Source organism: Petromyzon marinus, chromosome 44, assembly GCF_048934315.1.
Source record: "Petromyzon marinus isolate PM22_M1 ecotype Great Lakes invasive population chromosome 44, UKy_Petmar_22M1.pri1.0, whole genome shotgun sequence".
Classification (NCBI taxonomy): Eukaryota; Metazoa; Chordata; class Hyperoartia; order Petromyzontiformes; family Petromyzontidae; genus Petromyzon; species Petromyzon marinus.
In genome coordinates this window covers 4565828-4587308 of record NC_133710.1, presented here as the reverse complement: position 1 = coordinate 4587308, position 21481 = coordinate 4565828, and the positions used below count along the sequence as shown (strand labels likewise).

The following is a 21481-nucleotide window of genomic DNA, read 5'->3' as shown; positions in this document are numbered from 1 at the left end:
TTATCTTGGAACGGGAAAAAAAGAGAACCGTGCTTTATAATCTGGACAATACGGTACTTGTACTCGTGCGGAGAGACTTGGTGCACTGTTTTTAGTTTATTTTGATTTGCTACGCACGGAAGGTCCCGTTTAGCCGCTTGTTGCCCGGTTGTTTCACACGGCAGACCAGTGGTGCCGTGAGCAGCAGCAGCAATACAAACAAAAATACAAAACCATGCGATATTGCCGAGAACGAGTGCGAGCAATACTGAGACGACTCTGAACACCCCCACTACTTGCGAATTTGGAGAGATTATCCCGTGGAAGATTATTCTCGGCTACCCTGACACAACGCAGCAATTTGCGGTGCAATCACGTGACATTTCAGAAGGAAAAATAACGTGTCCCGGGACTATCGTGAATTCGTGACATATTCCGAAATGGCATTTGGAGAGCCGCGGCGTCCCGGACGATGATCGCGCTACTTGCAGCGGTGGCGGTGTTGTCTCTCCTGTCCTCTCAGCGGTCTTGCATCGCTATGCGGAGCACTTTGAAACCCCAACTCTTGAAAGTGCCCTTCCCTCTTTAGTTCGGTCGGTTGTCCCTGGTTCTGTTTTTTTAAAAAATTTCTTCTGCTTTTCATGCATTGGGAATCCTAAGATGGAACGCCGCAGTATGCATGTGAAGTATTATTATTATTACTACTACTGCTACTGCCCGTCTTCAGCAAAAGGAATTCTCAACAACACGCGTCCGTCCGGAAGACAACGGATGCTCTCCGCCGGACTAGAAGAAAAAAAAGGAGGTGGGGGGGGGGGAGTAAGAGAAACCTGGATGCTTGTGCGCGCTGCCCCCCCCCCCCCAATTCTATATCACGCCACCCCTCCAAATCATGCGGGAGCCCCCCACCCGCCCACCACCAGAGCGACGTGGCCGCTACACGGCGGTGTGCGTCTTGCTCCGCAGTGCGGGCTCCGCCCCCCCGCCGCCCACGGTGCCGCTGTCGTATCGCTGGTAGCCGCTGTCGGTGAGCAGGGGCCGCAGGGGGTCCTGGCTCTCCTGGAGGGCCGCCCTCCTCCTCCGGCGCGCGCGCAGAGCCAGGGCCAGGAAGCCCGAGGCGAGGGCCACGCCGCACAGAGCGCACAGCACCGAGATGGCCGAGATCTCCAGCTGGGAGAGCTGCTGGTCTGTGGGTGGGGGGAGGGGGGGGCGGGGCAAGCAGCTTCATCATCATGTTCTTAGGCATCTTCATTGTCGTCATCATCAGCATCATCATCATCGCTATCATCAGGGTCATCAGCAATGCAACGTTAATCTTGGTTCGTATCGGCATCGTCAGCAGCATCGGCGTCGTCATCTCGGTCCTCACCTCGAGTCCTCGAGAGCTGCATCATCGTCATATTAAACTACTCACAAATTACACAATCATCGCCCCCCTCCTCCCCCCGACCTGAACCACCACCCTCGTTGACATTCCTGAAACAGAGTCGGGAGTCTCAATGAGGCTCTTCCGAGGCACACCTGAGAGAGTGCTGAGGCACACGTGGGTCGCCCGGTGCAAGGGGTGGTGGGGGGGGCACTCACCTGGCCAGGTGACCTCGTAGGTGTACCCGAGATTCTCCGGTGCCGTGACGAACATCTCCGAGTGGCGCACGGGCGGCCAGAAGGGCACCATGTGGTAGCCGCGGTTGTGCCCCAGAGGAGCGTTCATCAGCGGGAACGCCGTCAGGGCTACTCGCGGACGGAGGGCGGGGAGGGAGTGGAGGGAGGAGGTGTGAGCAATAAACTGCTGAGTGATCTCGTGATGGGTAAAAATCTATCCAGCAGATGCTCACATCGCTCCTTTCTCCCGGGTGGAGGACGTCTCGAACGCGTCGACCCATCGGTGGCGAGCGGTGTCTGAATCGGTCACGTGTGTGCCAGTCTTTGCCAACCTGCCTTGCACTCACCAGCGCTGGGAGGGTGGGGGGGGCTTCTCATCCCTCTTCAATTCCACACCCCCACTCTCCGCCTCTCTCCTGAGCTCCTCCTTGCATTGCCTGCAACCCTCCCAATCGCTCCTCCGGCTTTCAATCTCACATTCAATCCCTCTGTCCCATCTTCACATTCTCCTACCTCACCCTCTTCGAATCCCTGCCTCTCTTTTTAAACTCCCTCCCTCCACTCCCTGCCTCCACTCCCTCCACTCCCTCCCTCTATCCACTCCCTCCACTCCCTCCCTCCACTCCTTCCCTCTACTCTCTCCTTCCCTCCACTCCCTCCCTCCCCCCTCCACTCCCTCCCTCCACTCTCTCCCTCCCTCCACTCTTTCCCTCCTTCCACTCCCTCCCTCCCTCCACTCCCTCCCTCCCTTCACTCCCTCCACTCCCTCCACTCCCTCCCTCAAATCCCTCCCTCCCTCCACTCCCTCCCTCCCTCCACTCCCTCTCTCCCTCCACTCTCTCACTTCCATCCCCTCTCTCCCTCCCTCCCTCACCTCCCCTTCCCTGCACCCACCCGCTCCGTGTCTGCGCAGCCACTCGTCGAAGACGGCGTCCACGAACGCGTGCAGGGGCACGAAGAGGGGGTCGTTGGGGGAGAGGTAGACCTGGCCCCCCGTGCCGTTCAGGAACAGGTGCGCCAGGTTGTGCAGGCTGCGGAGACGGGCGTCGTAGCGGCCAGACGGCTCCGAGTAGCCTGTCGGAGGGTGGGGGACAGGGGGGGGGAGTGGGGGGGGCAGGGGAAAGAGTAGGAACAGGGGGGGAGACAGGGGGGAGAGTGAGAGACAGGGGGGAGAGTGGGAGACAGGGGGGAGAGTGGGGACGGGGGGGAAGTGAGAGACAGGGGGAGAGTGGGGGACAGGGGGAGAGTGGGGGGGGGCAGGGGGGAGAGTGGGGACAGGGGGGAGAGTGAGAGACAGGGGGAGAGTGGGAGACAGGAGGGAGAGTGGGGACAGGGGGGAGAGTGAGAGACAGGGGGAGAGTGAGAGACAGGGGGGAGAGTGGGGACGGGGGGGAAGTGAGAGACAGGGGGAGAGTGGGGGACAGGGGGAGAGTGGGGGGGGCAGGGGGGAGAGTGGGGACAGGGGGGGGAGTGAGAGACAGGGGGAGAGTGGGAGACAGGAGGGAGAGTGGGGACAGGGGGGAGAGTGAGAGACAGGGGGAGAGTGAGAGACAGGGGGGAGAGTGAGAGACAGGGGGAGAGTGAGAGACAGGGGGAGGGTGGGGGACAGGGGGAGAGTGGGGGACAGGGGAGAGTGAGAGACAGGGGGGAGAGTGAGAGACAAGGGGGAGAGTGAGAGACAAGGGGGAGAGTGGGAGACAGGGGGAGAGTGAGAGACAGGGGGGAGAGTGAGAGACAAGGGGGAGAGTGGGGGACAGGGGGAGAGTGGGGGACAGGGGGGAGAGTGGGGGACAGGGGGAGAGTGAGAGACAGGGGGAGAGTGAGAGACAGGGGGGAGAGTGGGGACAGGCGGGAGAGTGAGAGACAGGGGGAGAGTGAGAGACAGGGGGGAGAGTGAGAGACAGGGGGAGAGTGAGAGACAGGGGGAGAGTGGGGGACAGGGGAGAGTGGGGGACAGGGGGAGAGTGAGAGACAGGGGGGAGAGTGAGAGACAAGGGGGAGAGTGAGAGACAAGGGGGAGAGTGGGAGACAGGGGGGAGAGTGAGAGACAGGGGGGAGAGTGAGAGACAAGGGGGAGAGTGGGGGACAGGGGAGAGTGGGGGACAGGGGGAGAGTGGGGGACAGGGGGGAGAGTGGGGGACAGGGGGAGAGTGAGAGACAGGGGGAGAGTGAGAGACAGGGGGAGAGTGAGAGACAGGGGGAGAGTGGGAGACAGGAGGAGAGTGAGAGACAGGGGGAGAGTGAAAGACAGGGGAGAGTGAGAGACAGGGGAGAGTGGGAGACAGGAGGGAGAGTGAGAGACAAGGGGGAGAGTGAGAGACAGGGGGAGAGTGGGAGACAGGAGGGAGAGTGAGAGACAAGGGGGAGAGTGGGGAGACAGGGGGGAGAGTGGGGGACAGGGGGGAGAGTGAGAGACAGGGGGAGAGTGAGAGACAGGGGGGAGAGAGTGGGAGACAGGGGGAGAGTGAGAGACAGGGGGAGAGTGAGAGACAGGGGGAGAGTGGGAGACAGGGGGGGAGTGAGAGACAGGGGGAGAGTGAGAGACAGGGGGAGAGTGAGAGACAGGGGGAGAGTGAGAGACAGGGGGGAGAGTGGGAGACAGGGAGGGAGATGAGAGACAAGGGGGAGAGTGGGAGACAGGGGGGGGAGTGGGAGACAGGGAGAGAGTGGGAGACAGGGGGGAGAGTGGGGACGGGGGGAAGTGAGAGACAGGGGGGAGAGTGGGAGGGGGGGCAGGGGGGAGAGTGGGGACAGGGGGGAGAGTGGGGACAGGGGAGAGTGAGAGACAGGGAGAGAGTGGGAGACAGGGGGAGAGTGGGAGACAGGGGGAGAGTGGGAGACAGGGGGAGAGTGGGAGACAGGGGGAGAGTGGGAGACAGGGGGAGAGTGGAGACAGGGGGGTGGAGTGGGGACAGGGGGAGAGTGGGGACGGGGGGGGGGGTGAGTGGGGACAGGGGGGGGGGTGAGTGGGGACAGGGGGAGAGTGGGAGACAGGGGGGAGAGTGGGGACAGGGGGAGAGTGGGAGACAGGGAGAGAGTGGGAGACAGGGGGAGAGTGAGAGACAGGGGGAGAGTGAGAGACAGGGGTGAGTGGGGGACAGGGGGAGAGTTGGACACAGGGAGAGAGTGGGGACAGGGGGAGAGTGGGAGACAGGGGGAGAGTGAGAGACAGGGGGAACGAGATAAAGGGCACAGGGGGCATGGGCAGAGAGACCGGCGCAAGGCCACCACATTTCTGGGAGGCTCAACCGAGACACGTGGCGAGCTTGCAGATGTAGGATGTAGACACGGGGTCATGGGGGTACAGAGGCTGCCGACAGTGTCTCGGAAGCCACCTAATGTCAACGCCATCTCACTCCATCGGATCGAGCGTCCAACCAAATATCTTGCCCACGATTGGACAAATACCTCAACAATGTATCTCTCGCTGACGACTCAAGTCCCAATTCCGCTTCTGGGATCTTACCGCTGTCACCATCCAAGAATCTCGCCTGGGATTTCGGAAGACCGCTGACGAGCAGAGTGGCTCAGCGCGGACTTCGGGAATAGCGTCAAACATTGCACCTCCTCGCTTTAACATGCCTCGAGTGACACTGGTGGTGGAGCCATCACCGGCACGTCAACAGGCCCGCCCGCACATCTCCTTCATGAGTTAAACATTAAAGACAACGATCGTGGCCATGCCACCCACACTGTGGACCGCACAGTAAAACCCCACACGAACTCGGTTGAAGCCCTCTGGCCGTGCCAGCAGCAGCAGCAGTAGCAGCAGGAGGACCTCCACATTGGCATCGAGCTCCTGGACAGATCGCTGGACAGATCGCTGCCACTGTCACCATACTCAATAATATAATAGTCTATGGGCAATGTAATTCTATGGGTAATGTAAGTATATGGGCAATGAAAGTCTATGGGTGAAGTAAGACTATGGGCAATGTAAGTATATGGGTAATGTAAGTCTATGGGTAATGTAAGTCTATGGGTAAAGTAAGACTATGGGTAATCTAAGTCTATGCGTTATGTAAGTCTACGGACAATGTAAGTCTATGGGGAATTAAAGTATATAGGAAATGAAAGCCTATGGGCAATGTAAGTCTTATGGACTGCACAGTAAACCCACTGTGTTCTGCGCTCCTTCAACGGATCAGGAGGAGGAACAGCAGCACCACACGAACTCTCTCTCTCTGCCGAAGCCCTCTCGTCGTGGCCAGCAGCAGCAACAGCACCTTGACATTGACATCGCGCTCCTTGAACCAAAGTGCTACTACTGCCATCGCGCGCAAGGACAGAACTTCCCGATGGCCCCCGCGACCCCGTCTCCCCTTCTGCCGTGTGCGTTGCCACCGCTGCCACCGCCGCTCTCTCTCTCGACCTTCGAGGGAGTTGCGGAAGCTCCCGTCGGAGTTGGAGAAGAAGGGTGCCGTGTCGAAGGCTCCGAGCTGCAGGCACTGGGTCACGTCCTCGGGCTCCGGCAGTCGAGTCAGCATCGGGTTGTCCACGTTACCCGCCGGGTTCCGACGGATCGGACCCCCCACCGTGTCTGTGGTTACGCCAACAGGGGTGACGGTGAGTGTAAGAGGGGTACGGGATAGGGGGGGGGGAGCGGTGGTGCAGCAGTTAGCGCGCCGCTGCGCAACGAAAGCCCAGCCACCCGCGTTCCATTCTCCCCGTTCACGGCCACCGACAACGCTGACGATTATTTGAACCGGTCCGCGGCCTTCCCCTAGGTCGACTAAGACTCAAATGAGTACATCCCTGGTGCGGTGTGTTAACATAGCCACGAGGGAGATAAAGGCGGCCGGGCGTGGTGTTGACCACCCACCCCCGCCCCCTCCATCTCTCGTGCGCCGTGCCGGCCTTCATAGGCGCTCGCTAACAGCACTTGCCCCAACAGTATGTTTAGGCTATACTGGGGATCTTTGCCTTTGGTGAAAAAGGCAGTAGTCGCGGAGGGGGTGGTGGCGATAGTGGTTTTGTGTCGTGTGTCGGAGTTGCCAGCACGTGGTGTGGAAGCAAGCGCATGCAGTGCATTCATTAACGGGACACATTTTATTTTCAGCAGCAGCAGCAGCGGCATCTTTATCATCAGCCGTGGTCGATCCGCTGCTGGATGAAGGCCTCCGTCCCGGCGACCTTTCACGATCCTGCGACGTAGCAACTCTGCCATCTGGCTGCGATGTTTAATTCTGCGGGCAACGTGAGACACACTGAGCATCGTGCCAGCCAAATGTACGGGCATTGTCGGATTAATTATCCTCGTAGCAAAAGTAGCTACAAATGCTACGGGCCCCCGCGCTAAATGCTTTCAAGCTATCAATTCCGGCTCAGTGATTCTGCACTTGATCTATTACTATAGTACTATACCACCATACTCTTTGGTTCTTTCGGTAAAGTCACGTAGGTATAAAATAAAAAAAATCACGACGTTTCGGGCGCATACACATGCCCCCCCTCCCACACGGCAGTCGGGTGGTTTGGAGTTGCTGTGAACAACTGGATAAACGTCATGGCAGCGGGCCAGGTCCTAAAGTCCAAACGAGTTACAAAGGCAGCGTTACAAACATCGTGCAATGTGGGACGAACGACCTTCTAGACACGCGGGTACTGCGCGGCCAGTCTCAGCCCTGTTGATATAGTTCACGCGCAAACTCACTTGAACAACAACAAACGGTTACAGCGCAGAGTGCGCGCGTTCTTCTGCAGTGTGTCTTTACGAACCGGCCGTGTGCGTGTGTGGGCACCACGTGTGTACGTGTGTGTGTGTACGGGCACCACGTGTGTACGTGTGTGTGGGCACCACATGTGTGTGTGTGGGCACCACGTGTGTGTGTGTGGGCACCACGTGTGTGTGTGTGGGCACCACGTGTGTGTGTGTGGGCACCACGTGTGTGTGTGTTGGCACTACGTGTGTACGTGTGTGTACGGGCACCACGTGTGTACGTGTGTGTGTGTACGGGCACCACGTGTGTACGTGTGTGTGTGTGTGTGTACGGGCACCACGTGTGTACGTGTGTGTGTGTGTGTACGGGCACCACGTGTGTACGTGTGTGTGTGTACGGGCACCACGTGTGTACGTGTGTGTACGTGGGCATCACGTGTGTGTGTGTGGGCACCACGTGTGTGTGTGGGCACCACGTGTGTGTGTGTGGGCACCACGTGTGTGTGTGTGGGCACCACGTGTGTGTGTGTGGGCACCACGTGTGTGTGTGGGCACCACGTGTATACGTGTGTGTGTTGGCACTACGTGTGTACGTGTGTGTACGGGCAGCACGTGTGTACGTGTGTGTGTGCACCACGTGTGTGTGTGGGCACCACGTGTATACGTGTGTGTGTTGGCACTACGTGTCCATGTGTTTCGTGTGTAGCGGTGGCGTTGCGAACACGGCGCTGAGCCGTGTTCGATTCACGCTCACGACCAACACCGGTAACGATAATCTGAACCGGTCCTGGGCCTCCCCTAGGTCGACTCAGCCTCAAATGAGTACCTGGTGTGATGTGTAATCATCGCCACTAGGGAGATAAAGGCGACCGGGAGTGATAAAGGCAATATGGGGGATATTTGTCTTTGTATATGTGTTTGACTGGGAGAATGCATAGGAATTTACACGAGTTACAGATTTTAAATGTGTGAAGTGTCATTGTGTGTTGGCTATATGTGTGTGTGTGCGCGAGTGCAAATGAACCTTATGGCGGTACCCCGGGGTACCACAGTACCCCGGGGTACCACAGTACCCCGGGGTACCACAGTACCCCGGTTCTCGCACAATGTCCGTGATGCAGTCCTTGTTAGTCTGTTGATGTTCGATCATGCGGCAATCGACTCATCCCGACGAGCTGTACACGATGCACCACTACGGTGCGTACGAGCGTTCAGGGTTTAGGCGTAAAATCGTCCTCGCTGCGTTTCGACGTCGCGGAGTGTGGCACCGATTTCGGATTGATTGGTTACCCCAGTCTCGGAGTTAAGTAACACCCCTGGACAAAAAAAAAACGTCCCAGAAATAAAATATTTAATTGTTTCGGCCATTTAGTTTTATTTGGCACCCCGGGGTACCGCCACAAGGATCATTTGTCTAAATCAGTCAGTGGCGAATATTTGAACTTGATCTGGGCCTCCCCTAGGTGGAATGTGTAAACACCGCGACTCGGGAGACAAAGGCGGCCGGGCGTGGTGCTGGCCACCCACCCCCTCGTGCGCCGTGTCGGCCTTCGTAGGTGCCACTCGCAAACAGCACTTGCCCCAACAGCCCGGCAAAGGCTACACGGGGGGTCTTTGTATTTGTTTGCGTGCTTGTGTGTGCCAATCGCCACCCTTACCGCGCGAGAGTTGGCAACATCCATCGATATTTCAGATTTGGATTATTTTGGAATGACTCATGAAGAAGTCCCCTCTGCACGAATTGCGCTTCCAATTAAGCAATTCACTGGCACGCTTCGTCACGTTCACGCGAATTCCCATCTCGCTCGCGAACAGAATTGCTGTCTTTGAAGGACGTATACGTTTACAAAGGCCCCAAGAGAGCACACAGCGAAACAGCATAACTGTGGTTCCTTAACAGGGCTTGATGTTAAACGTTCCACAAGATGAGTACGAGCGATGTACGCACGCGTGCTGTGGATAACAGCAGGGTGCGCAACAAGGGGAGTTCACGAGAATAATTATTAGAGAAAGGCGGGGCTCGATTTCTTGGACGGATTCCACGAGAACGCAAGAGACGGAGTAGGAATGTGTTTTTTTTTTTTAGCGGGGGGACATTTGGAGGTTACCGCGATAAGTAAATGAAGCGACAGATGCAGACGGAACGATTGGATTGCGACCGAGAGCGGCCGATGCCAAGTGACAGAGTGAATATCACGGACGAAGCTAAATGTGGGGCGACCACGATCACCGATATCTTTGACAAATGGGCTTACAAAGAGAGTTACATTTGTAGAGGGATGTTCGGGACATCCTCGCACACAAACGCCACGCAACCACGGGTTAAGGGTCAGGGGGGGGGGTCACGGGGCCAGGAGTGGAGGACACCTCGATCGGATTGGTGCGAGAAGGATTATAAAAGGACGGGAAATCCCGAAGAGGAGATTGGTGAAAATGGGGGGGGGGGGGGGGGGGGGGGCGGGGGGGGGGGCTATGAAAGGGAACGGAGCTGGAGGGTTCGGGGTTGTTTTTTGTTGTATGACGACTGTAAGCGTGGTGTGAGTCTGCCTTGGAAATAAAGATTCTTCTTAACCAGCTCAAATCTCCTCTTTACATTTGTATCCATCCTATCGGATTTTAAGTGAACTTTAAATCAAAGCAACGCCTTTGAAAGACGGGCAGACGATCGTAGGGAAAGACCTGACGCCAAGCGGTGATCTCTCTCTGGCGTACGGCAGGTATGTGCAAATCGCACGTCCAAGTTTAAGGGGCCGTCCATAAATGACGTCACGCGATTTTTGACGATTTTTTATCCCCCCCCTCGTCACACGGCGTCACAAAAAGTCAGACTCCCCCCCTCAAATATCACGTCACAAAGCTCTGCCCCCCCCCCCAAAACCATATTTCCATTTTGAAAATAAACATTCTTCAAATCGCTTTCAACTATCGTCATTGTAGTGCGTATATAAGTGGCGCTGCACTATGATGTTGTAGGAGAAAACATTTATTAAAAAGTCTAATTAAGTAGAACGTGTTGTCTACATTTACATAAAGTTGCGCATTTTGATGTGACGTCACATTTCTCACCCCCCCCCCCCTCGTCATACATCGTCACAAATGTCTGACCCCCCCCTAGGTGCGTGACGTCATTTATGGACGGCCCCTAACTGTGTGAGCCCTCGCGGTAGTCCGCCGGAGAGCGAGCTTAGGGTGCAGTTGCTCGCAACGTGGTCCATCGTTCGGGTGGCCGCGGTCACACCGTGGGCTGTCGTTAAGTCTCCACTTGCGGAGGAGGGGGTGTTCGCAGCGACCATTTGCTGTTCTCAAACGGTTGATGGAGCACCATAGTTGTCTTGCTGACTGCGAGAGTTGTCCTTGAATGATGGGTCGACCGTCCCGTGTGACAACAAGGATGAGAACTGAAGGCAGGCGGTGGTGGTGGTGGTGGTGATGATGATGATGACTGTAAGAGTTGTCCTTGAATGATGGGTCGACCGTCCCGTGTGACAACAAGGATGAGAACTGAAGGCAGGCGGCGGTGGTGGTGATGATGATGATGACTGTAAGAGTTGTCCTTGAATGATGGGTCGACCGTCCCGTGTGACAACAAGGATGAGAACTGAAGGCAGGTGGTGGTGGTGATGATGATGATGACTGTAAGAGTTGTCCTTGAATGATGGGTCGACCGTCCCGTGTGACAACAAGGATGAGAACTGAAGGCAGGCGGTGGTGGTGGTGGTGATGATGATGATGACTGTAAGAGTTGTCCTTGAATGATGGGTCGACCGTCCCGTGTGACAACAAGGATGAGAACTGAAGGCAGGCGGTGGTGGTGGTGGTGATGATGATGATGACTGTAAGAGTTGTCCTTGAATGATGGGTCGACCGTCCCGTGTGACAACAAGGATGAGAACTGAAGGCAGGCGGTAGTGGTGGTGGTGATGATGATGACTGTAAGAGTTGTCCTTGAATGATGGGTCGACCGTCCCGTGTGACAACAAGGATGAGAACTGAAGGCAGGCGGTGGTGGTGGTGGTGATGATGATGACTGTAAGAGTTGTCCTTGAATGATGGGTCGACCGTCCCGTGTGACAACAAGGATGAGAACTGAAGGCAGGCGGTGGTGGTGGTGATGATGATGACTGTAAGAGTTGTCCTTGAATGATGGGTCGATCGTGTGACAACGAGAAGAAGACCTGAAGCCAGGCGTTGGTGCAGGAGCCGCCGGCAAACACTGCACGAGTTGTCCGTTCAGGTCACGGGGTCAACATCACCGTAGCTGCAGGGGTCTGGCAGAAGGGAGGAGGCGATGGCGAGTGCACAGAAGCCTCGACGGAAATGACCAACAATGACCTCTTTGACCTCGGCCTTTCACGCGGACACCACAACCTATCATCGTTCGTTCGTTCTACGCGAAAGAACAACATATCAGCCGTCGATATTGCTGTTTGTGTTCTGGCATCCGTTTGTTTACGGGACGGCACTCGGCCTCCGGCTGCGAGCGGTGGAGAGATAACGCCACGGCGCCGTTAGGGGCCGTCGTCGTTCGTGTCGTTGTTATTACATCTGTGTCACATCAGCCGCGGGTAGAAGATCCGCAGCTTCTGCTGAGACGAGCACTTTGATTTGGGGGTAGAGAGGGGGTTGGGTGGGGGGGGGAGCGTGCTTCGTCGTGACGGGCTGCCGTTATCGTCATCATCATTTCAGCAGCAACAGCAGCAGCAGCATCAGCCATGCTCAATCTACTGCTGAATGAAGGTGAAGCGACAATAATGTAAACTTTGTAACGCGCTGCCACCGCAGTGTCGGCTTGCTCTCGTACGGAGACAACGGCTCAGCGGCGCGAGGAGGAATCACAGACGAGCGGGAAGGCAGCAGCAGCAGCAGCAAGCAGCCAGTGAGCTGGTACCAAACTTCCCCGCGAGCTCTGCAGTCCTCTATATATGAAGGTGTTATCGGCAAATTGATGCACGTGTGTTTACGTGTGGGAGAAGACCGGAGCAGCGGGAGAAAACCCGAGTGGGGAAACGCTCTATCCCATACCGGCGGAACGGATGGCAGAGTCTACATGTTTGCTGTATCGCCTTCTCCGGCTACAGCTCTCCCTCGACGGGGGGCGGGATTGGGAGTTCCGCATCATTGTTGCGCGGCGATGCACCAACCCCCATCCCGCTCACTCCACAGCACTGGGGCTAGAGGTCACGTGCAGCAGCATAGCCCACACCTGGCAGGTGTGACCTTGACGGCACACCTTTGGCATCGACCTCGCCTGCGGGGGGTAGAGGTGTGAGAGCGAGCGAGCGAGTCGGGCGGTGGTGTCGGCTACGCGGTTGCTGTTGCTGCTGCTGCTGTTGCTGCTGTTGCTGTTGCTGCTGTTGCTGCTGCTGTTGTTGTTGCTGCTGCTATTGCTGCTGCAGGTAACCCAGCGCAGCCGAGGCCGCAGCGAAGATTGGTGGATCGCACAGAGATGTTGTGAAGCTCCCTTCCCGTGGGCGTCGAGGAGGAGCCGTACCAATGACTCGCCACGTGAAGGTGGTACAGGAAGTTGACTGATCTCCATCTGTGTCCATCTGTACGGGGGATAGGGTGTTGTGGCGAACCTCGAGCGTGGCGTGAGTTGTCTCCGGGTGCTTCGGTTCTCTCCCCCAAGTGTACAATGAACACGACTCATCATCAATTGGCTGGGAAAATATTAAAATAAAGAAAAAAATGCAAGACCTTCCTGAAAAAAGTCCGAAGGCTCAGCGTGGATTTTCTGGATAAATAAGTAAATGATCATTATTATGATTAAGTCAAGTATTAGTATTGTTAGTACTACGAGCAGCTCTCACGTCCTTTGGACGTCCGTCTGTCCATGCCTCTAGCCAGCCAACCAGCTTGCAATGCGTCTGTCTCTAATACAGCACCCCGCACGTCCTTCGGACGTGTCCGACCGCCCGCCCGTCGCTTCCACGTCCAGCCAGCCAGCTTATCCAGCCAGCCATCCATCCAGTGAGCAATACTTTTCGTTGAACACAAGATCACGGCGGACGACTAGGAGCCACGGGCGAGCGGGCGAGAGGACGATCGGGAGGGCGATCGGGCGGGCGAGCGGGAGGGCGAGCGGGAGGGCGATCGGGAGGGCGAATTGGGGCCTCACCGTTGCACAGCGCGCCCGTCGTGTCGTAGTAGACGTTGTCGCTGCACAGGAGGCGCCACCGCGAGAAGGGCGACGCGGGGCTGAGCAGCGAGGGGTTCTGGGGGTGCGGCGCGCCCAGCAGGGAGTCGTCGCACGCGTCGCACTCCGCTCCGCCGCGCGCGAAGTTCCAGTAGGGGATGGCGAAGGCCGGGTCCCCCAGCAGCTCCTGGAGGTCGCGCTCCAGTGCCAGTAGGTGGTAGCGGTGCCACGTGAGGAATCCGGGACCCTGTGGGCGTGTGTGTGGATCAACGAGGAGCGGTGGTGCAGCGGTTAACCCGTAGCGCTTTTATTAACCCGGCGATCCCGAGTTCGATTTCCCACTCGCGGCCAAACACCGGTGACGATTATCTGAAGCGGTTCTGGGCCTACCCCTAGATCGACTCAGCCTCAAATGAGTACCCGGTGTTGTGTTTAACAAAAAAAAAACATCGCCACTGGTGAGACAAAGGCGGTCGGGCGTGGTTGCCGGGCACCCGCCCCCTCGTGTGCCGTGTCGGCCTTCATAGGTGCTACTCGCGAACAGCACTTGCCCCAACAGTCTTTTAGGACTATACGGGGGGGTCTTTGTGTGGATAACGGAGGGAAGTGTGATTGGTACGGACGCTCTTACCAACCAAACGCATTTCGATTCCTTCACAGATATATCCCTCCACGTAAAACAATGACAGCAATTGTGTTGCACACATTACACATCCCATCAGGCTCACGGCATTCTGAGGAGTGCATTATTATTCCAGCATCGTCGGTTCATTGCAAGCTCCAACTCTGAACCGGTTTGGACATTTAGTGTTTCATCAGTAGCAGCAGCCAGGCTCGCTTAAACTGCCAAGATGTTTCTAGGCATGCGTCTTAATATGTGTGATGTGTACGATGACACATTAACTCAATCATTAATTTTCCCAATTACCTACCGGAGCATACAGCTGTTCAATCACCAACTCACTTGACCAATCAAGTACGCACCGAATCACTCGATAACCTACTCACTCACGCACACATTCACTCACGCACGCACACATTAACTCACGCACGCACTTATTCACTCACTCACGCACACATTCACTCACTTACACACGCACTCATTCACTCACGCACACATTCACTCACTTACACACGCACTCATTCACTCACTCACGCACGCATTCACTCACACTGTCATTCACGAACGTATCCGCTTACTTAGCCACAGAACTCAATCGCCCGCTCTAGCGCACGCACGCACGCCCACTCCCGAACTCAACCACTCCCGAACTCAACCACTCCCGAACTTACTCATTGACTCGCTCAGTGACCAACTCAATCACTCGCGCGCGCTCCAACTCAATCGCTCACTAATTGGCTCGCGCTCTCACTCACAAACTCAATTACGCACGCTCTCATTCAATCATGCACTCATCAGGGGCCATCCATTTAGTACGTATGCATGGAAGAGGGATAGGTGAGGGGGATTAACCCAAATGCGTACGCTTGCGTATGGGGGTGGGGTCTATACTGACAATATGCGTACGCATAGGTAGTCCGGCGGTAGGCTATCTGTTTGCTTAAACACGTTAATAATATTAATCCTTGATTGTTTCTGCGCGTGGTGCTCGCGATGCACGTCGGAATGGAAGGCTCGCGAGGCGTGGGGCTCTTTCGGGTTGGAGAGTGGCCACGGGCCGGTGCTGAGCGACCCCGACCTTGTGCGAGAAGTCAGCCTCGGCGCTGCTCGTGCCGTTGCCGAGGTAGGTGCGGCGCACCGAGTAGTAGTGGGTCCACACGAACGCGTCGTAGACGCTCACGTTCTGCACCTGCGGCGTGGCCCCGTCCGGGCCTGGGGTGCGCGTTACAGCCACGGCCGCGTGTCAACGCCACGTCACGTGCCGCGTGCCGCGCGACGCCACGTGTTCACGCCACACCGCGCAATTGTGACGCACCACATCACGTGCCACGTGTCGCGCAAAGCCACGTGTTCACGCCGCACACAAAGCCATAGCGCCACCACTCCACGTGTCAGACCATACCACGCAATAATGCCACGCAACACCACGTGTTCACGCCACACCACCGCCACGGCGCGACAATACACACCATGCCACACTGCACCACGCCTTTCTCATTGTTTGTTTCGGTAAAGTCACGTATGTAGAAATACAATGAAATTATATTAAAACAAAAAACAATCACGACGTTTAGATCACAACGCAAGCGATCTTCATCAGGTGTCAAGAACAAATCACGGAGGTAAATACAACAAAAAGATGAGAGACGAGAATTCAACAAACCTGAAAAAACATTATGTGAAGTACATCCAGTCAGGCCAACAACACAGTTAGACACTTCCTGGCGGACCACGAATTTCAGAAGAGTGTTAAATTTTGTGTTCAACCTTTGTATTGCACATACCAGCATAGATAGAATGAAAAATACGAGGTACACGGTCAGTAGAAATACATATACAAGTCCACCAAGAAGTAAGGAGGGAGGAAAGACGGACAGGGAGGCAGAGAGAGAGAGAGACGGGGGGGCGGAGGGATGAACAGAAGCTTAAATAGGAAATACGGTTGGAGGGGGGGGAGGGCAGAGCGAGAGCGGCAGCTCAAACACGCACACCTTACACATACAAAACGGCAGCTCAAAAAAGGACCACCTCTTGTAAATACAAAACGGCAGCTCAAAAAATGACCACCTCTTGTAATACAAAACGGCAGCTCAAAAAAGGGCACATCTTACACATAATTACAACGGTAACTTCCCCGTAGAAGTGTGATAATAAATTATTAAAGCTTTCGTGACTGCATAAAAATACTCATTGGTTTTTTCGGTAAAGTCACGTATGTAAAAATACAATAAAATTATATATATTTTTAATTGTATTTCTACATACGTGACTTTACCGAAAAAAACAATGAGTAATTTTATGCAGTCACGAAAGCTTTAAAACTTTATTGCACCACGCCTTGTATAATGCCACACCAAGCAATAGTGCCACGCCACGCCAAACCATGTAACTCCGCACTACGCCATTGCGTGCCTTACCGTGCCACACACAAACCACGCCTTAGAGCGCCACACACACACCAAGCCTTAGCGCGCCACACCACACACACCATGCCTTAGCGCGCCACACCACACACACCATGCCTTAGCGCGCCACACCACACACACCTTGCCATAGCGCGCCACACACACACCATGCCATAGCGCGCAACACACACACACACCATGCCTTGCTGTGCCACACACACACCATGCCTTAGCGCGCCACACCACGCACACCATTCCATAGCGCGCCACACACACCATGCCTTGCCACACCACACACACCATGCCTTAGCGCGCCACACACACACCATGCTATAGCACACCACACACACACCATGCCATAGCGCGCCACCCCACACACACACCACGCCATAGCGCGCCACACCACAGACGCACACCATGCCACAGTGCACGGTGAGATACTGACAACCGCGACAATAAAGATCACCAACATGACGGTGACATTGTGTCCTCCGCGCCGTCTCTCGCACACCTCCGCCCCCCCCCCCACTCACCGAGGATCTCATCCCGTGTCCGCGTGGCGATCACGATCTCCGGGTGCGGCGTGCGCTTGGCGAGGTCGAGCGTCGCGACGAGCCGCTCCCGCTCGGCCCCCGTGAGCGTCGCGATGTCGCGGCGCGCCACCGGAGCGCTCCGAAGCTCGCAGCGCGCGCCCGTCCAGCCCCAGCGGCAGCGCGAGCACGCGGGGCCCCAGAAGGAGCCCGCGCAGGCGCATGAGCGGTTGAAGAAGCGCAGGGGCCATCGCTCGCGGTCGTCGCGGCCGTCGAGCGAGAATTGGGGGCCGTGCGGGAGGTCTTCCACCACGACGGGCTGATGAACAAAGCCAATGAAGACGACGATAATTATGATGGATGGATGGATGGATGATTATTATTGTCACAAGGTGATTTATACCGCGCACGATATTTCACAGACACATGGCCGTGAGTCTTGGAGCGCGGAGCCGAGGCTCTGCGTCACTCGAAAGCCTGCAGAAAGAGCCCTTCAAGAAAGAGATTGGGCATTTAAGTGTCTCTTGCAAAGATCCGTGTAGAGTGAACGCTGCTGCTGCTGCGAATGTGCAACAGGAGCAGCAGCAGCAGCAGCGGCACGACCACGAAGATGATGGCCGCGTTCCAGACGTCGGGGGCTACCACGGGGAAACGATGACGCCCGGCAGTGACCAAGGCCCCGGTTCTTGGCGATCCCTGGGTCCACCCTCAGTGCCTAAGACCACCAGTAAAGCCGCACACGCCTCCAGCCAGAGTCCTAGCCATGAAAAAGCCCCCGCATCGCCTGCATACTTGGTACCCCGCAGATTCATCGTACCGATGGCATCTCGTCGCGTGGTTGCGAAACGTCGGGCTGGTTTGCCGACCGACACTCGGCACTGCCCTGGTCACGCATCGGAGAGATGCACAGAGCAACCGCGATAACCCACGGTGCGATCACAAAAAAGAGCGCCGCAAGACGCGTTTACGCACAAGCCACGAAGAGCCACAGCGAGCCTCGACGAGCCGTAACGAGCCGTAACAAGCCATAGCGAGCCACAGCGAGCCTCAGCGAGCCTTGACGAGAGCCGTAACGAGCCACAGCGAGCCTCAGCGAGCCTCGACGAGCCGTAAACGAGCCATCAAAAGGCACAACGAGCCACAGAGAGCAGCGCAGTTAAGACGCCAAAGCACGGCAACACACGCATGGACACGGCCTGTTGGGGAATGCCCTACCATTTGGGGATAGAATGAGATGATTGGAAACACGATGGGCTATCGAACCGCCGGGCTCGCACGGCCATAAACACAGCGACCATAATCACAGCCGAGCACACACGCTGTCGTGAACGCAGCCACGATCAATCTGGATTTTTAAATCAAGATTGAAAACTCATTTCTTTGGGACGGCCTGTTTGTCTTTAGTTTGTTGTCCTTCCCCCGCACCTCCGATTAGCAACGGTTGGTTACGTACGGTGCGAAAGAAGTTCAATATACACACGGAGACCCATAGACTCACACAGAGACCCATAGACTCACACAGAGACTCATAGACTCACACAGGGTCCCACAGATTCACACAGAAACACACAGACTCACACAGAGACCCATAGACTCACACAGAGACCCATAGACTCACACAGAGACTTATAGACTCACACAGAGCCCCACAGATTCACACAGAAACACACAGACTCACACAGAGACCCATAGACTCACACAGAGACCCATAGACTTAGACAGAGACCCATAGCCTCACACAGAGACCTTTAGACTCACACAGAGATCCATAGACTTAGACAGAGACCTATAGACACCCACAGAGACCCATAGACTCACACAGAGACCTATAGATACCCACAGAGACCCATAGACTCACACAGAGACCCGTAGTTTGTTGTCCTTCCCCCGCACCTGGTTCTGATATCACTCGTCACTGATGTTAACCATGGCCGGGAATCGAACATTGGTTCGCCGGGTTAATAGTGCAGCCCGCTAATCACTTCGTTGCTACGCACAAATTAACGAGGATAATGGAATCTGTTTGAAAAGATCGATAAATTTTCTCCCATCATCATCATCAAACTACCACCACCAACATCAATCATCATTATCAACCACCACCACCAGCATCAATCAGCATCATCGCCATTCATCACCGTCTCCCCGTGGACCCTGGACTCACTTTGTCCACATTCACTCCGGACCGCTCTTCTTGCATCTCAGTCTGCCCAGCCGCCCTTCAGTCTTTGATGTCGCTCCACTTCCTCGCCATCAACCCCTCCACAACCCAACGTTCTCCTTCGCCCCGGTACTCTTTCTCCCTTCACCCACCCACACCATCACCCCCACACCCTTCTCACTAACCCCCTGTGCCCTCTGCCAGCAACCTCGATTCTCCACTGCGACTCCCCCCTCACCCCTCGGCTCTCACACCTCCGCCATCACCCGCACCCGTCGATTCCACCTTGCAAAACATTCGCAACATGCGCCCTTCTCATCACTCAGTCCACCGCCAAACTACAAATCCACTCGCTCATCTTTCACTCGGTGAGACTACTGCAACTCTAGCTTTGCTCGGTCTCCCAGCCCATAGCATTCATTCTACTCCAACAGTTCCACAGTGCGTCTGCACGATTCGTTTACAAACTCCCACGTCGCTCAAGCACCTCGCATGGAAATGCACCGTGCTCCCCATACACTCGCGGCCTCTGTTCAAGCTCCTTACGCTGGTTGAGACATCTGTCCGCTGCCTGGCCCCACCGCAACTCGCATCCCCTGCTCTCGATTGACGTCCAATCCCGCCCGCTCCGCTCTCAATCTCTCTCCCCCCCCCCCGCTCTACTCCTCACCGCCCCCTCTCACCTTGTGCACAAGCCCCGTTTCCGCTCCTTCTCCCAACTTGTTGTCCCCTTCTTGCACTCGAACAAACTTCCCCTCCGCATGAAGCGGGAAGAGTTTCCGCTCCTCCTTCAAGACCTTCAACATCTTCTCCCTGGGCCCATCAGCCCCCTCCCACCCATCCTTAGGCACCCGCCGTAATTCCCGCACCCACTAAACCCCCCATACCCCATCCCCTATTCACCGCATCGCCTTTAGCTACTCTCATTGTGCCACTCACAACCCCTGTAAAGCGCCTCGGATAAAAAGCGCCGTATAAATATACGACGAGAGGACGGAGAAGGTGGTGGGAGAGGGGGCGTGTGGGGGGTAGTGGGGGGGGGGGGTAGTGGGGGGGGTAGTGGGGGGGGGTAGTGGGGGGGGTACCTGACAGGAACCTCGACCCTCGGTGTCTCCGCATCGGTCCCCGGTCCCTGCCCCTGGCATCGGCGGGCAGCAATCACCGGAGTTGAGCGCCTCCACGGTGGCGCAAACTCTGGGGAACTGCGCGCGACTGGAGATCGGCAGCAGCAGCAGTAGCAGCAGGAGCAGCGGCGCCGGTAGCAGCAGGCGAGGAGGCTCCGGTAGAGGGCGAGGCGGCGTCATGACAACTCAACACAGACCACGCGGCACTCGTCAGTGGCCCTTTTAGTCCACCCCAGACGCCCTTTATTGAGCGGCGGGACGCGCGTATCGACGGAGCGACCTTTTTTTTGGTTGTAAAGAGCGCGCGGCGCAATGGGGCAGAGGACGAGGGACTCGGGCGTGGGATGGGACTCGGGCGTGGGATGGGACGCAGACGTTGGATGGGACTCAGACTTTGGTGGATGGGACTCTGCTGATGCGAGGAGAGAGGAGGAGGAAATGCGAAGAGAGCGAGCGAGCGCTGAGGGTTGAGTGCACTCTCTCAAGATGAGAGAGAGAGAGAGTAAGGGAGAGAGAGCGAGAGAGAGACAAAGGCCGGCAGGCGTGTGCGTGGCCCCTTTAAGAAGCAGACGTGTCCCGTGATCACTCGGAGAGAGCGCATGATGAGGATTAAAATCCTCAGCCCCCCTCCCTCTCCTCGCACCCCCTCCCCACCCCACCTCAACAGGGCCTCGTGGTGGTCACGACTAACGCAGGATGATGGCCAGTCCTCGTGATTCTGCGTAAGGACCGTTTGGAATGGCATTCGGCCAGACAGTGACCTCCGCTGTGCCTCATTTGACCATACTTCACCGCGCCGGTCCCAGCCGACTCTGCCTGGAGGGAGAGTCTCGGTTGTCAGGTTCACGTCTCTCTCTCTCGCTTCACGTGGCAGCGCGTGTCACCTGGTTAGACCTTGCAAGCTAAGCGGGGTTGAGCCTGGCTAGTTGCGTACTTGTACGGCAGGGATGGCTGGGATACGATTCGGCAAAGTGACGACCAGGATATGCCACGTAGAGCAATGGATTATTGAATCTATCTGTGCGGAGCATTCATCTGGGAGTCAGCTGCCCTCGTGTTTCGGGGGGACAGTTTCCTCTTCCGATCGCGAAGCCAAAAATCTCTTTTCTGGTACTGCCTCCAAAAAAAACATCCGCTGGCAGCAGGACCCCCCTGAATTACGAGCCTTGAGACTCGGCGAAACATTCCTTGGATACATTCTATTGTTTATTACGATCACTGATGAGGTTGTCGTAGACTCACACAGAGACCCATAGACTCACA

General features: G+C 56.3%; 1 protein-coding gene across 3 annotated transcripts; it reads right to left on the bottom strand.

Moving 5' to 3' along the window:
- Window positions 1-602: 602 nt before the first annotated feature.
- On the bottom strand, window positions 603-20766 carry TYRP1 (tyrosinase related protein 1). 3 transcript variants are annotated; one of them, XM_032970757.2, is made up of 8 exons: window positions 20180-20766; window positions 16937-17252; window positions 15077-15210; window positions 13359-13623; window positions 5954-6121; window positions 2476-2655; window positions 1564-1710; window positions 603-1166 (listed from the first exon to the last, which is right to left on the bottom strand). In XM_032970757.2, exons 1-8 carry the CDS (start codon window positions 20396-20398, stop codon window positions 916-918), a joined length of 1680 nt encoding a protein of 559 aa, XP_032826648.2. In that variant the 5' UTR covers window positions 20399-20766; the 3' UTR covers window positions 603-915. The 3 variants fall into 3 exon arrangements, with proteins under 3 accessions (XP_032826648.2, XP_032826649.2, XP_032826650.2); XM_032970758.2 differs by lacking the exon at window positions 20180-20766 and adding an exon at window positions 19778-19941; XM_032970759.2 differs by lacking the exon at window positions 20180-20766 and adding an exon at window positions 19098-19170.
- Window positions 20767-21481: the final 715 nt, after the last annotated feature.

Coding starts and splice junctions, on each gene's coding strand:
- TYRP1 (XM_032970757.2), bottom strand. CDS start 20,398: ATGACGCCGCCTCGCCCTCTACCGGAGCCTCCTCGCCTGCTGCTACCG. Junction 17,253..20,179: donor AGGGTCGAGGTTCCTGTCAG/GTACCCCCCCCA, acceptor TTTGTTCATCAG/CCCGTCGTGGTGGAAGACCT. Junction 1,167..1,563: donor CTACGAGGTCACCTGGCCAG/GTGAGTGCCCCC, acceptor CCCCACCCACAG/ACCAGCAGCTCTCCCAGCTG.